Here is a 14,875-nt window from a genome sequence, read left to right as displayed (position 1 = left end):
ACGGCTTGTGCTCCCTCATTTGCTAATCTGTTCCTGGGCTGGTGGGAAGACACCATTGTCTTCGCTGAGGACCTTGAGTTCTATACGGCACACATCACTTACTGGGGGCGTTTTATTGATGACATCCTAATACTGTGGGAGGGCCCCCGAGATTTATTTGTTGATTTTGTCACTATATTAAACATGAACAAGATAGGGATGAAATTCACATACGAAGTGAGTGACACTCAGATCAATTTTCTTGATCTAACCATCAAGAAAGATGGACATGGTGGGATTGAGACATGTATCTTCCGCAAACCGACAGCCACAAATTCTCTGTTGAAATGGGATAGTTCCCACCCCAGGTCACTTCGCAAGAGCATCCCTATAGGTCAGTTCCTGCGGGCTCGCAGGAATTGCTCCAATGAATCAGCATTTGAGAAAGAAAGCAAACTGCTAACTGAGAGATTTCAACAAAGGGGCTTCCCAGATCAGGTGATCAAAAATGCCTACGATCGTGCCAAATCGACCCCCAGACAACAGACTTTGACCACCCCAGTGACCGAGCCACGGGATACAGCTAGCAATTTACAACAACGTGCGCCACCACGACTTGTGGGCACCTTTACTGAACACTCACACACTGTGTTCGATATAGTCAAACATTACTGGCCAATTCTCATAAAGGACAAGGACCTGTCCAGGTTTCTAACCCCTAATCCATCTATTACTTACAGAAGGGCACCTAATCTAAGGGACATATTGGTGCACAGTACGTTCTCCAAAATCCCAACACAATCAAACACATGGCTACCCACGAGACCGAATGGGTCCTTCCACTGTGGAAAATGCAAGGCATGCAAATACATGCCCACTGTCAAGAGATTTAAAGCCCCAAATAACGGCAGGGTCTTTGAGATAAAATCATTCATAACATGTGACACCAAGGCAGTGGTCTATGCAGCCAGATGCAGCTGTGATTTACTATATGTGGGCAAGACCACCCGAGCACTGAAAGAGAGGGTGCTGGAGCATATAGGAGATATTAAACATAAGAACGACACGGCGGTGGCTAGGCACATGAACTTAGTGCACTCTCAGTCCAGATTTGATATCTCCTTTTGGGGGATCCAACATTGGAGGAGAAACATAAGGGGAGGAAACCTGGACAGGAAACTAACTCAGATAGAGTCCCAGTGGATATATCGCCTGGACACGATTGCTCCAGGCGGTTTGAATGAGGACTTCAACCTGGCGTGCTTTTTATAGGCACTGCATCTGTAAGCTGCATATTGTATAGTGTATACTCCATATTGTACATTTTATGTACACACATCTGATTGAATGATCTATATGTTATGAAATTAAGGGATGGGGCCCCACATCGTGCACTGGTAGACATTAAGCATGCTCTGAATTTGAGTGGGATCTCTCAGTGCAGCAAAACGGGTACGCCATCCCATAAATGGACACAGATGGAGAGATAGCCTGTGCACTTATTGGAGTGGCACACGCACACTGTAAAAAGATGCTATGGACTCGAGCAGCACGCAGTGGATGCAAACAAGTCCCTAATAGATGCATCCACTAGCTTCTATATAGATATATATATGTGACACTATATAGATCACAAATGGTGCAGCTAGTTGTCCCTATTGCCGCCAAATATGTGCGCAGTGAGTAGATCTGTCCCCGCATAATTATGCGGGACTTATGCCACCCACTTATGCATATAGCGCATTGGAAGTAATAAACATGCGGGTAGGTGAATAACGCGTCCCTAATGATGTGTGTACGCATTGTCCTCCATAATGTGTCCCACCAATGGGACGCTTTGTTTGCATGTGCAGCGTCCCCTGTTCCCATGGTGACGTTGGGACCGGATGTGACGTCACTGCTAACCGGAAGTGCGGCGTAGTCATGAGTCTCGCTGCGTTGTATCCACAACGCTCGTTCAGGGGCATGCAAAGATTACCCATAGAGCGAGACTGCCCTCCATAACAGCACCACTGAACTGGTATGTACAATGTGGCCTGACACACCCTCCGGGGACGGTCAATTCATCATCCTCAGTATATATATGTGCACCGAACGGGGTGCTTCAGCTCTGACTGGGGCTTTTGCTGGGGGAAACTTTGTTGGTGGGGGGTGCACTTTTACCTCATTGTATATATGTACAGCAATCTTTGATAAAGCCGTTTAGGGTGAAACATGTCAGATCATCATTATGCAAGCACTATGTAAATAGCACTTATGCACCTGGTCACCTCAGCATTTATAGTGACAGTTGCCTACCTCACCAGGGTATTGCAGGTCGCGGTTACAAACATACTGAGATTGAGCACACCTGAGGCAACTGCCCCTATCTTTGAGGGTTGGTTTATGTGGAATAGCTACACCACCCTGGCAATAGCCAGTGTGGGGGATCAGCAAGGACCTCCACCTATCGTTTAGTGCATACACGCACACCGACCTTCAAGAGAAGAGACACCTGACTAGGACTCTCTCTTTTAACTATTTAGTTTTTATTTTTGAGTTACCTTACTCTAACTCTGATACCTATAGGGACTGTCCATTCTGGACCTAGTGTTGTGAGTGATATTTCCCTGGTATATGAATTCTCGGTAAAGTGTGTAGAGAGGACAATGAGGCAGAAATATGTGTGAAGTGGTGGAACATGTGACAATAACTTTATGTACCTTGATATGTTGAAGGACACACAACACTAAATTTATACTCTTACCAACCCTAGGCCAAGTATTTTGGGGCTCCACCTCCATGTGCAGCAAGACCCATCCCATTTTATGTTCAGACCCCTCTTCCATGTCTAACAGACATATAATGCAGCCCCTCTCTTTCATGTACAGCTTCCTTGAGCATCAGCTTCCCTTTTTTCATGTGTTGCTCCCCATTTGCAACTTTCTTTTTCATATGTAGCAAGGCCCGGGCCTTTGGGGCCTCTCCAGAAATCCGACCCTGAAAGGACAGCACTGTTAGGAACAGGACAAAGCACTGACAGTAACGATCATACCTGATGTTCAGATGTGTGCTGTTGTTGCACAGAGCAATGGGCAGTGGTGGGGGTTGTCGGGATATGGATGGAGCAGCTAGAGCTGTTACGGTAGCAGTGAGCAGCTGTCTGCATAAGTGTACGGATGCTGAAAATGGCTGGGTGATTATAAACCATAGGCAGCCATAGGGATCTCATCTGCCTTATAGGGGCAAAATGATTTGCTAATTATAAATGTGTTTATTATGAAATATAGGTGTGTAATACACATGTATCATTTTTAAATAATTGGGTTCATATTTTAATTCTAGAGGTAACAGTGAATTCCTCAAGTCAGAGAAGTTATCGGTTGGAAGGACTGACTAAGGGTCAAAAATATGAAGTGAAAGTGTCTGGGATGACCGTTAAAGGGGAAGGACAGCGCAGCGCTCCATGCATGTTCCGGACCCTCACACATGGTATCAGTACATTATCTTTCCTTCTGAAGAAAAACAGATCTTAGGGCCTGTTCAGACTATGCGCGTTCCTGGACGTTTTCAGGGAACGTGTCTGGGTACCAAAAACGCATAGGAACGGCTCCTAATGCTTTTGAATGGGCTAGTTCACATGTATGCGTATGAGACGCATACGTTTCTCATCCGCATTGCTACACGCAGTTCTGTGCGTTACGCATAGAAACGGAAGCAATGAAAGTCTATGGACGCGTATCAAAAACGCGTACCATTGCGTTTTTAGCGTCCGTTTTCCTCTGCGGTTCCCATAATTTTTTTTTCCCTGGGTCACGTGTGTGTGCAAAACGCAATAGAATACGCATTAGAACGCAAGAAAAACGCATGCGTTTTTCAACTTGCGTTTCTTTGATTTTAAACGCATTCTTCATACGCAGATAGTCTGAACAGGCCCTAAGTGTGGGTACATTTTATATGTGTTCATTTAAATCACAGGTGTGAAACTCAAGCCCAGTGGGAAAAAAATTGTCACCACTTGACACTATTTATGTGGCCAGTGGGAGCTTCAAATGTGCATGAGTGAGAGAGCTTTCTGGGCCTCCTACACTACAAATGTAACTGCCAGTACTTTTCCAGATCATGCTCGAGCATTTTTTTTTGATACTTCAATTTAAACTGTTTCTTCACATCTAGGTACATTGTTATTACATGTAGCTAAAAGGACCACTATCGTGAAGTAGGCAGTTAAAATCTGACAGAACCGACAGGTTTTGGGCCAGTTCATCTCCTCATGGGGGATTCTCAGAGTTTCCTTTATTTTAAACAGCATTTCCTGAGCAGCAGTTGCAAAGTCTAACTGACAAAATAGTGTGCATGTGATGAGGGAGGCTGGCTGGTATCTTACTATTTTGGCAGTTAAACTGCTGTTCAGGATATGCAGTTGAAAAAAAAAAGTAGACAGTTAAAATCTGACAGAACCGACATCAAGCCGGCAAGCCAGAAGAGTAGCGGTCAACCGCATTTATTCCCCTGCAATGGGAATCCTCCATTTCCTTACATACAGAGGTATACAGAACATGCTGCTTGGCTGGGATGAGCTGAGTTTATATATCTGTACAAAGTCACTCCCAGGAAATGACATCACGCAAGTAAAAAAAAAAAATCAAATAATTTACATGCAATTAATACAGAAACAACGACAATTACAGGAAAAGTACTCAACTCTATAAATTAGTAGAAAACTTTCACATACAGTAATACCACTACTGTGGAGAAAGCACAATAATCTGCTCCTTTCAGTTTCTGAAAAATGAAATGCAAAATGAAGAAACAACATTCAATTATAGCCAATAAGGAACACTGAGGCTGAACTGATTGCTGCATTACCACCCATTGATTACAATACATGAAACTCTGGAATCAATAAGCAATTGTAGAGGTGAAGAAAGAGCATATTAGTTACAACTAAAGAAAAGTCGAACACAGTAATGAGGATTGCATGCTGGGAAAGGTGTATTCTTAGAACAAAGGGGGATCATTTTGGGGACATCGCCAGGCCACAGCAAACAGAATAAAGGCAGTGCCTACATGGCTGGGAGATCAATAGACTAAACATGGCCACACACCATACAATAAAATGATCCACTTTTACGGCAATTCTATAAATATGATCCGATCTCCCGAAAACAAAACAAAAGCTTTTTTTTTTTCATTAGAAACGGATTTCCCTTTTTTTAGATTTTAATCGATCCGGAATGCTAGAAATGTTTCTTTAATTTTTCTAAAGATTGTATTAGATAGCATTGCACGCGGCAGGGGTGATTCACTTACCTATGCCTGTAAGAAACTGTTAGAAACTGTAAGGAACTATATGTTTCTATCGGCAACACACCTTTCTTCCGGCACCAGCAACTCATTAGTAAGAGCTGCAGACACGAACTTCTTTAGGTGTCTTCCAAGTTTGAAGATTTTATTCAGTAAACAGATATACAGATACAGTTTGTTACATCTTAGCAAAGCATAATTCTTCTGTAGTATGTCCGTTGCGTTACAGGCTCTTGATCACCTTCCTGTTGAAGGTAATCGGGTCATCTTCTGTCTATACTACGTTACATCTAACTACCTATATACAGCATACATTATATGAGATTACATAAATAAAGGAAAGTAATTAGAGTTCCAGTCAATAGATAGAGAGCATGAAAGTAAGAGTGCGCTCCTTTGGCCCATCATGAACCTTAATACTGACCAGGAAAGAGTTAATTGTTACCTCATCTGAGCCATCCCCCAAAACCTACTATTGGCTCAGACCCCTCGTGGTGTCATAATACCCACCTACTTGATTAATATTCTATGATCCCTTTTCCCTACATACAGGAATGTTCTGTTTATTAAATATTGGCCTCTGTTCTCCCCTTTGCAGTCTAAAAGTCTGTACATTGGAACAGATAGTGTCCCTGTCCTTCGGACGAGGACAATCTGCTTCTGGTTTCTCCGAGAAATTATGCTTAAAGAGACCCTGTGCAAATCAAGCCTTTCAACTAACTCAGTTCAAATAACTGAGGCCTACATATAATACTTAAATTATAACAATGCCGCTGCCTATAGCCAGTGCGTTCCACTTGGGGTCCATGTAACTCCACTAGTTCCTCCTTCAGACCTGGAAGGAGGAAGTAGTTACCTCATGCGGACTGCAGTTGGAGCGCATTGGCATAGATAAATTAATCCCCCCTTTTCCGCGGCCAGCGCTATCTCATTTAAACTTTGATTACAAGTAGGTACGTACTTGTAGCTAACATCACGAATTAAGACAAGTACTAAGGAACTGGAACAGTTGTGTACTGCAACCAATCAGGTCTTAGCTAGCAAAAGGACATGGAAACTGACTGGTTGATCCGGTCCCCTCCGTCTTGCCACTGTCAGCCACAGTAAAGTCCAGGCTACTGCGCTCTCATGGCCAGGAGCATGCTGCGCATGTGCAGTTTGTAAGACTTGTAACTGTGCTTGCGCAGAACCCTCGAGAGTGATGGATGGAAGGGCGTGAACTTGAACAGCGCATGCGCCGTAGACTGCAAACTTCCCAGCAGTACAACGGAGCGTGCATGACATCACATGTCGGGCCGGGAAGCAGCACAGACAATGCGATCGGCCATCGCAGGGGTGAATTGATCCTCTGGAGGGAACGGTGGTGGGTGTGGGGGTTGCTGTACACGTGCCTGACTATTGGCTGAGGTGGTTGTTATCGGCTGCTTTTGTCAGTGGTGTTTACGGGCCTTAAAGAGACACCGAAGTGGAAAATAATTATGATATAATGATTTGTATGTGTAGTACAGCTCAAAAATAAAACATTAGGAGCAGAGACATAAGTCTAATGTTTCCAGTACAGGAAGAGTTAAGAGACTCCAGTTGTTATCTATGCAAAAAAGCCATTGAGCTCTACTTCAAAGTGGCAGAGAGCTCTGAGTTCTGAAGGTTGTTATCTGAGCTTTCAGTCAAGGATTTTCTTTTTCTCTGCCAGAGGACAGGTCAATAGTTCACAACCCGCTCTGTAAAAACATTTAGAATGCTGAGTGTAAAATGCACATATTAGAGAACGATGCAATGTTACAAAAAAACACTATATAACTGAAAATAAAAATAGGAGAATATTTTCTTTGCTACTTATGTTCTAGTAATTATCTGTACTACACAACCAATTCATTATATCATAATTTTTTTCCGCTTCAGTGTCTCTTTAACATGTTTTTTTCTGTCCTGCAAAATTAAGATATTCTATACAATGCAACTTTTAAAGACTGTTCATATTATCCCTTATTCATATCTGCTCTTTCTCCTCAAACAGATGAAGGTGAATTTCAGGTCATCCTTCTATCTGCATGTGTTGGCCTGATGATTGCAGCAGTGATTGTAGTCAGTGTGTGTGCTTATACACTTCACAGGTAGGTATGGATTTATTATCTATGGATCTGCAGCGCAGTGCTTATGGGCCTATGACCCAAGTATCAACTTCACTAGGGGGCTGCAAGAGTATGGTTGTCTGAAAGTGAATTACTCACACAACATGAAAAAAAAGACTCAGATACGTAGCAGGGTTAAGCCTGGCGCACACTTTCAATTATAATTGTCTAATCCCTGACCAATTTTACCGCATCCTCCTGTAGTATAAGGGTTTACCCTACACAATCTGCTCATATATTTAATATCTGGTGACACTCATACTACATGGAGCTGGTAAAATTGGCCAGTGATTGGTCGATCATAATTAAAAGTGTGTACCAGGCTTAAGCCTGATACACCTTTCCAATTTTGGTTGGCCAATCACTGACCAATTTTACCACCTACATGAAGTATGAGAGTTTATTAACACAGTCTGTTCATAGTATTCAAAATCTGTTAACCCTAATACTACATGGATTTAGTAAAATTGGTCAGTCTTTGGCCAATCAAAATTGGATGTGTGTATCATGCTTAAAGTGAACCAGAGACGAAGCACCCTCATGTATTTTACCATATATATATATATATATAAGTGGGAACAGAGAAAAGACCTACCCTGCTCTTTGTTTTTCTTCACTGCTCAGCCTGCTTGTTATCAGCCCTGATAAAATCCACGACTAAGCATTCAGTCTGGCTTTGCTCAGGAATCATTATAGCTGAGTCTTTCTTCTCTGATGTCTTTTTAAGCCCAAGCCTGCCCCCTTCTGGCTCTGCTCAGGAATCATTATAGCTGAGTCCAGGGCCGCCATCAGAAATTTTGGGGCCCCTCACACATCATCAGGCCTGGGCCCCCCTCCCTGGGCCACCCACTGGTTGTTGTGCTTGCCCACTAGCCACCCCACCCCCGTGTCCATGTGCGAAGTGCGCTGCAGCGAAAACTGTGCATGGCCCAGACACTGAAGAAAGCGGCATGCACAGCGTGATATGGCCAAAAGTGGGTGTGACCATGGTATGTTGTGGGTGGGGCCAAATACTAGCGAAATACAGGTAGTCCTCTGTTAACAAATGAGATAGGGATTTGTAGGTCTGTTCTTATCCTTTATCTGTTCTCTTTTGTCTGCCTCTGTTCCCCCTGTGTCTCTTTTATCGCCCTCTGTTACCTCTTGTCCACTTCTTTGTCAGCTCGTCCCCTGCCCAAGCCAAGTATAGGTGCCTCCAGTATAGGTTTCCAGGCATAGGTGCCCCCAGTATAGGTAGCCAGGTATAGGTGGTGGCCCAGTATAGGTAGCCTGTAGCCAGATATAAGTGGTGACCCAGTATAGAAAGTCCGCTGTAGTGGGCTCACTCATCTGCTCCCCACGTTCAAGTGCTGATGTCACTCTTCTCTTAGTGCTGAAACGCGGTGTGCTGGTTAGTGACCCACAGGCCCGAAGCCAGCACGTGGCCCTTTCAGTACTTTGGGGGGCCCAGGGCCCCCAGATGCCCTGGGCCCCTCACTGCAGTGTCAGTTGTACCCCCCTGATGGCTGCCCTGGCTGAGTCATTATAGCAAAGCCAGACTGAATGCTCAGTTCCCACTGATATATATGCTAAAATACATGAGGGTGCTTCATCTCTGGTTCACTTTGAAAAGGAGAAAATCCACTCTGTCTGGATGATACCTGCTTGCTCCTTATTTGCTCCCCAAAATTAATTAACACCAAACCTTTTAGAATAGTGTTCTATGGATTGATGAAATAAAATGGAATTCATGGGACAACACAGGTGTTATGTCTGGGGTAAAGCAAATATAGTAGTCCCCACCTTACGAACGACCCACAGATACAAATGTACCGAAAATGTGAAATTTGTACAACACTGTTGTGCAGTGACACCTCAAACTCTACATGTTTTGCCCATAAGGACTTCATCAGGAATGCATAGATAATGTAACAGTGATAACAATCAAAAGCCTCCCACCACATCAAATAGTAATACAGCATCATAGCTCAAGTTAGAGCTGGGTTACAGTCTGCTACAGAAGCTCATTGCATAGGTGATGCAAAGATGAAAGATAGTTTCTCAGCATTGCACCTTATCAAGTTTAACCTGTTTACTATAATATAAACAACCCAATCTCCTGCTTAATGCACATACTTAAAGGATACCAGAGCTCAAACATGTCGGAGAAACAGGGGAAGCAGGCATATACTACTACCTGTCCTTATGCCCACTGCTCCCCCCGTTCTCCTATCTGCCCCCGCTCTGCCCTAGCTCACCTAAAAGCCCCCCAGGATTGTCTCCTTGTCACCCGGGTTGGCATTTACTGCGCGCAGGTGCAGGCCAGGACCACACTGTGCATGCGTATGACGGTGCATGACATCATACGCATGTGCAGTGTGCTCCAGGCTGTAGGATGCGCGCAGCCCTGTGCCTGCACAGTAAATACTGGCCCAGCCTGCTCCCCGTTTCTCTGACGTTTTTGAGCTCTGGTATCCTTAAAGGTAGCCATATATCTAGCAAAGATTGGGCAGATTTGACCAAGAGACAAATCTCTCTCTGATCAGATCTGATTAGAAAAAGATTTGTTGGCTGCCCACATACTGCAGACCGATACCGATTCCCGATCAATTTCAGAATGAAATCTGAGTAATCGACCAAGCCCGCCGCTTCTCCCCTAATGTATTATGTATATGCATGTGCATTTATACATTACTTGTCCTGTGTCGCAGTGCCCGTCCGTCTTCAAATCCACCACTCTTCCCTATACATGCCGGCCGGTGTGCCACTTGTGTGACATCACATGCGCGGCGGCGTGCTATCAGTGTGTATGGGAAGTGTAGCGGACCGTGGTGGATTCGGAAGAGGATGGGCACCACGACACAGGACAGGTAATGTATAAATGAACATACACATTTATAGATTAGGTGAACAGCGCCAGGAGTTTCGTCGCTCGTCCTGATATTACTGCCACACACCTGGCCGACCACGATGGCCCGACATCTTGCAGCATGTGTGACCAATTATGCACTTGGCGGCACCGATTTTCATCCAATCTGATTATAATAATCGGAATCGGAGGGTCAATTGTCTGCCAAGTCGCTTGATGTATGGCCACCTGTGTCTAGATCCTCTTAACCTATATTTCCTAAAGTTCCTGAGGTTAAAAGAGATAAATTAGGAAGTTCCTTACTTTATTCTTTCTGGTTTGTACTTGACCTACAAAATAAACATAGACAATATATAATATTTACAAAATAAATTGCTGCATCTCAATAATAGGCAGAAAACAGAAAAAAAGTTGTTTAAAGCGGTATTGTCACCATAAAAATCAAATTTCAACAGCAACTGGTCTGAGTGTATTAAGTGATAAAGATGCTAATCCTGCATTCAAAACTTTTTCTGCTGTTATGGTTTGGAGTTATCACATACTTTAGGAGCACTGGCCCTAGTGCCAAAGAGTTGAATGCTGGGAGTTCTTTTTATCTATAATATATTCCTCCTTTTCCATTTATTTCCCTGCCTAGCTGATCACTTGTGTTTACAAGCAAGGCTGAGGTGACTCAGTGATTGGATGTGTAAATAAAGAAAATACTCTGGGAGGACAGCTAATGAATACACAATGAGCAAGAGAAGGGAGGGGGGAAAACAAGAGTCAGGGAGGATATGATGTCAGCATTAGCTTGGCAAGATGGCCACTGCCTAGAATAGGATTTTCTGCTTTTCCTTTGTAAAATTCACAGGAATCATTACGTGGATAGCACAATACATATGTTATGTAAGTAGAAGTAGTATTTATCTACTTATATATGTGTTTTTTATTTCTAGGTTAGCATGGGTGTCGCTTGTTCTTTAAGGGCCAGTGCACACCAAAAAGCGCTAGCGTAATCGTATGCGCTCAGCGCTTTTTGAAGTGATTTTTCAGAGCGATTCTAGGCATGTGCCTAGCGATTTTCTAATCTTGCCTAGCAATTTTTGGAGCATTTTAGTGTAGTGTTTTTTTATTTTTTTGTTACAGTAAAGCTGGAATTGAACAGCTTCTGTATCAAAAACGCTTAGAAAATTGCTCTGTTCTAGCGCTTTTCAGAGCGTTTTTCCCCTTTCCTATACCAGACATTGAGGCTGAATCGCCTCAGAAAAGTGCAGAAATGCTGCAGGACTTGCGTTTGGGAGAAAATCACATCGCTCTGGTGTGATCCATCCCATTCAAATACATTAGCCAAGCACTTTTCAAATGCGAGTGTTTTTAAATGTGCTCTTGGTGTGCACCAACCCTCAGTAGTGATGGTCATGTCGAGGAGAGCTCATGGAGATGCATATGATCAGTTTGGTCACTGGTGATAGATATGGAAGTCTCTGATTTGCTACTCATGATCATGTGATAAAGCAGGATGTGATCACAGCAAATCAGAGCTTGTGAAAATCTATCAGCTGATCAAACAAATCACATGCTTCTCCATGAGTTCTCCTAGACATGACCATCCACCAGTGTTAAATAATGTGTGTGCTGAAAAACAATAAAAAGGTGTTTTCTACAAATTCGGTTTCATTGTCTTTACAGAACGAGGAAGTTGTATTTTCCCGAAATCCCCAATCCTAAACACAGTCAGCTCTGCCAGATTGTTGAAGAACCTGGTGCAAAGGTATGTCATCAGAAATGGACGGTATCTACATTTTCAGGCACATTTTTCTTTATCTATGTAATTAATTACTAAATTGCACTTGTAAGCTGGATGTTTAAACGTCAGCGATGGTTATACGCATTGTTCATCTCCTTCATACTGCTCACCGAATTTTGTTCCATCATACTGTACAGTGTCGTCCTTCCTTCCCTCTGCCTATCAATATCAATGCATATCAACAGTACACGTTGCTCAGCTGTAGCCAAGCATCGAGTCTGCATAACAGTCATACACTGTCCTTTATTGCTATGGGCGACAGTTGTGTGTACGCACCTTCAACCATTTCCAATCCATTTAACAGGTCACTCATATATCCTCCCCCCAGGACTTACTCTAAAGAGACTCTGTAATAAAGAAAAAGTCCCCTGGGGGGGGGGGGGGGGGTACTTACCTCAGGAGGGGGAAGCCTCAGGGTCCCAATGAGGCTTCCCCCATCCCTGTAGCTGCAGGCAATCCAGCGCTGGCTCCCCAAATCGTCCCACAATTCTGGCTCAACAAGCCTGACAAGGCTTGATATACAATATGTACCTTCCCTGGCTCCAGCGGGGGCGCTGTTGCGGCTCTCAGCACAGAGATAGGCGGAAATAGCCGATCTGTCAGGTCCGCTCTACTACGCAGGCGACTTGCGACTGCGCATCTCCTGCGCAGTAGAGCGGACAGCGATCGTCTATTTCTGCCCATCTCTGAGCCGGTACTGCGCCTGCGCGGTACATATTTACATCCCTGCTGTTCAGAGGGGCACAGCAAGACCGCCATAGGACACAGGAGGACAGGGGAAGCCTCAATACGATCCAGAGGCTTCCCCCACCCGAGGTGAGTACCCACCAGGGGAACTTTTTTTAGTTACAGGTTTTCTTTAAAATTCAGTTAGCAAGAGGGAAAGAGACCTGCCTGTACTGCTACAGGGGGTGCCGGTGGGGTTTCTACCTCCTTGCACCAGTGCAAGGAGGAAACTTGTCCATTATCAGGGAGGAGGCCTGCACCACCTCACATACTGAAGCTCCAACATGCAGTGCATACACTGGTGAATTGCGTAACAACAGAGCGCAGCATGGTGACGATTGGGGATCAAAGTGTCAAACTTTGTAAAGAGGCCTGATGCTGTGCTGAACCAGATCCGGTTGCGGCGGGTGCAGGCATCGGCAAGCCCATGTACGCCTACATATTTATATTACGTGTGGCAGTTTGGGGCCAGCTGTAATCAAAGTGTCAGAAAAAAAAGTATTTGCAGGAATTTTTTTTTTTTTTAATTCAAGCTTTACGGAGATATTTATGCTTTCTCCATTAGAGTGGTGATATTAGGTGTATTTTGCCATAGTGTCCCTTCAGGACAACTGAAGTTAGAGGGAAATGGAGCCTGCCATATGTATTTTTCTTTTAAATACTAGTTTCCTGGCAGTCCTACTGAACTGTCAGAAGTAGTGTCGAAATCACATACCTAAAACAAGCATGCAGCTAATCCAGTTAATGTTAGTCAACCATTTCATTTACATGCTTCTTTAGGGTCTATGGTTAAAAGTAGTATTACAGGCAGAGGGTCAGCAGGGCTGCTAGGGAATGTGCATTGTTTAAAAGGAAATAAATATAGCAGCCTCCATATACCTCTCACTTCAGGTGTCCATTAAGGGCTACAGTACACCTGTAGGGGGAAGAAAAGTTCCCCAAATTAGTACTCACTTCAAAAGAGGCTGTGTCCAAAGTGCAATAGAAGAAAACAGCCACAGCACAGCTCCTTTTAAAAGCTCTTAATTGTGAAGTAGGTATACACAGGTTTGGCAGGTGAGGGGTTACAGGTGTGCCTGACAGATGTTTTGTGACTTCTGTCGCTTCCTCAAAGGTTCTACAGCCTCTGAGGAAGCAACAGAAGTCACAAAACAGCTGTAACCCCCCCCCCCCCCCCCCAAATCTGTGTATACCCACTTTGCAATAAATGGCTTTTAAAAGAGCAATGCCCTTGCTGTTTTCTTCTATTGCTCTTTGGATTATGTTGAAGGAGCACACAACCTGTTACTGCACATATGCGAGCCACCTGTGTCTGCTCAGTAGCACAGACCTGATCAGTCCCTGGCTGCGAGTATTGGGGGACACAGTGCTAAAACAACTAGGTGTAGGGGGAAGGGGAGTTAAGTGTCTAGCTTTTAGCTTTCAAAAACATACAGGTTTACTTTGAAAGTGATGAAAAGTGGAAACAAAAAGCTACCCAGCTGAAACTACATTATTTTTTTTTCTTTGGACACACTGAATATGTTTGTTTCTCCAGGTAAGGCTGTTCCACCTAATTCAGCCTCATGAAGAAGAAGCAAACTATGTAAATTCCAATCTGGAGGTGATTTTAGAACTGACTGACACGTCGCTGCTATCAGAAGACAGAATGACTAACAAAGACAGTAAATATCTGGACCAGTGCACTCCTATGGCTCACGTTCCACCCAAACAAGACTATTCCTCTATGAAGTCCATGCTTAACCTGCTGAGAAGGCTGCCACATACGGTCTATCACGATAAGTGAGATTGTCCCATGATTAGGGTAGTTCAATGAGTAAATTAAAGAGGAACTCCAGTGAAAATAATGTAATAAAAAAAAAGTGCTTCATTTTTACAACAATTCTGTATAAATGATTTAGTCAGTGTTTGCCCATTGTAAAATCTTTCCTCTCCCCGATTTACATTGACATTTACCACATGGTGACATTTTTTACTGCTGGCAGGTGATATCAGTGGAAGGAGATTGCTGCTTGCTTTTTTGGCAGCTGTAAACCGCTGTTTCCCATAATGCAACAAGGCTCTCACAGTGTGATGTTAGAACCATGGTCCTGACATCACACTGTCGGAGGGGTT

At 43.8% G+C, this 14,875-nt stretch overlaps 1 protein-coding gene across 5 annotated transcripts in view; it reads left to right on the top strand.

Annotated features, from left to right (window-relative positions):
- Positions 1 to 14,642, top strand: part of LOC137559090 (leukemia inhibitory factor receptor-like) — a 169,234-nt gene extending 154,592 nt beyond the window's left edge. For all 5 annotated transcript variants that reach the window (XM_068271787.1, XM_068271790.1, XM_068271788.1 and 2 more), the window contains 4 exons: positions 3,304 to 3,450; positions 7,283 to 7,379; positions 11,917 to 11,998; positions 14,298 to 14,642. In XM_068271787.1, coding sequence (XP_068127888.1) covers positions 3,304 to 3,450; positions 7,283 to 7,379; positions 11,917 to 11,998; positions 14,298 to 14,546 — 575 coding nt within the window. In that variant the 3' untranslated portion in view covers positions 14,547 to 14,642. The remainder of the gene's footprint in view (positions 1 to 3,303; positions 3,451 to 7,282; positions 7,380 to 11,916; positions 11,999 to 14,297) is intronic.
- The last annotated feature ends 233 nt before the right edge of the window (positions 14,643 to 14,875 follow it).

Source organism: Hyperolius riggenbachi, chromosome 1 (assembly GCF_040937935.1).
Source record: "Hyperolius riggenbachi isolate aHypRig1 chromosome 1, aHypRig1.pri, whole genome shotgun sequence".
NCBI lineage: Eukaryota > Metazoa > Chordata > Amphibia > Anura > Hyperoliidae > Hyperolius > Hyperolius riggenbachi.
This window is presented reverse-complemented; position numbering and strand designations above follow the sequence as displayed.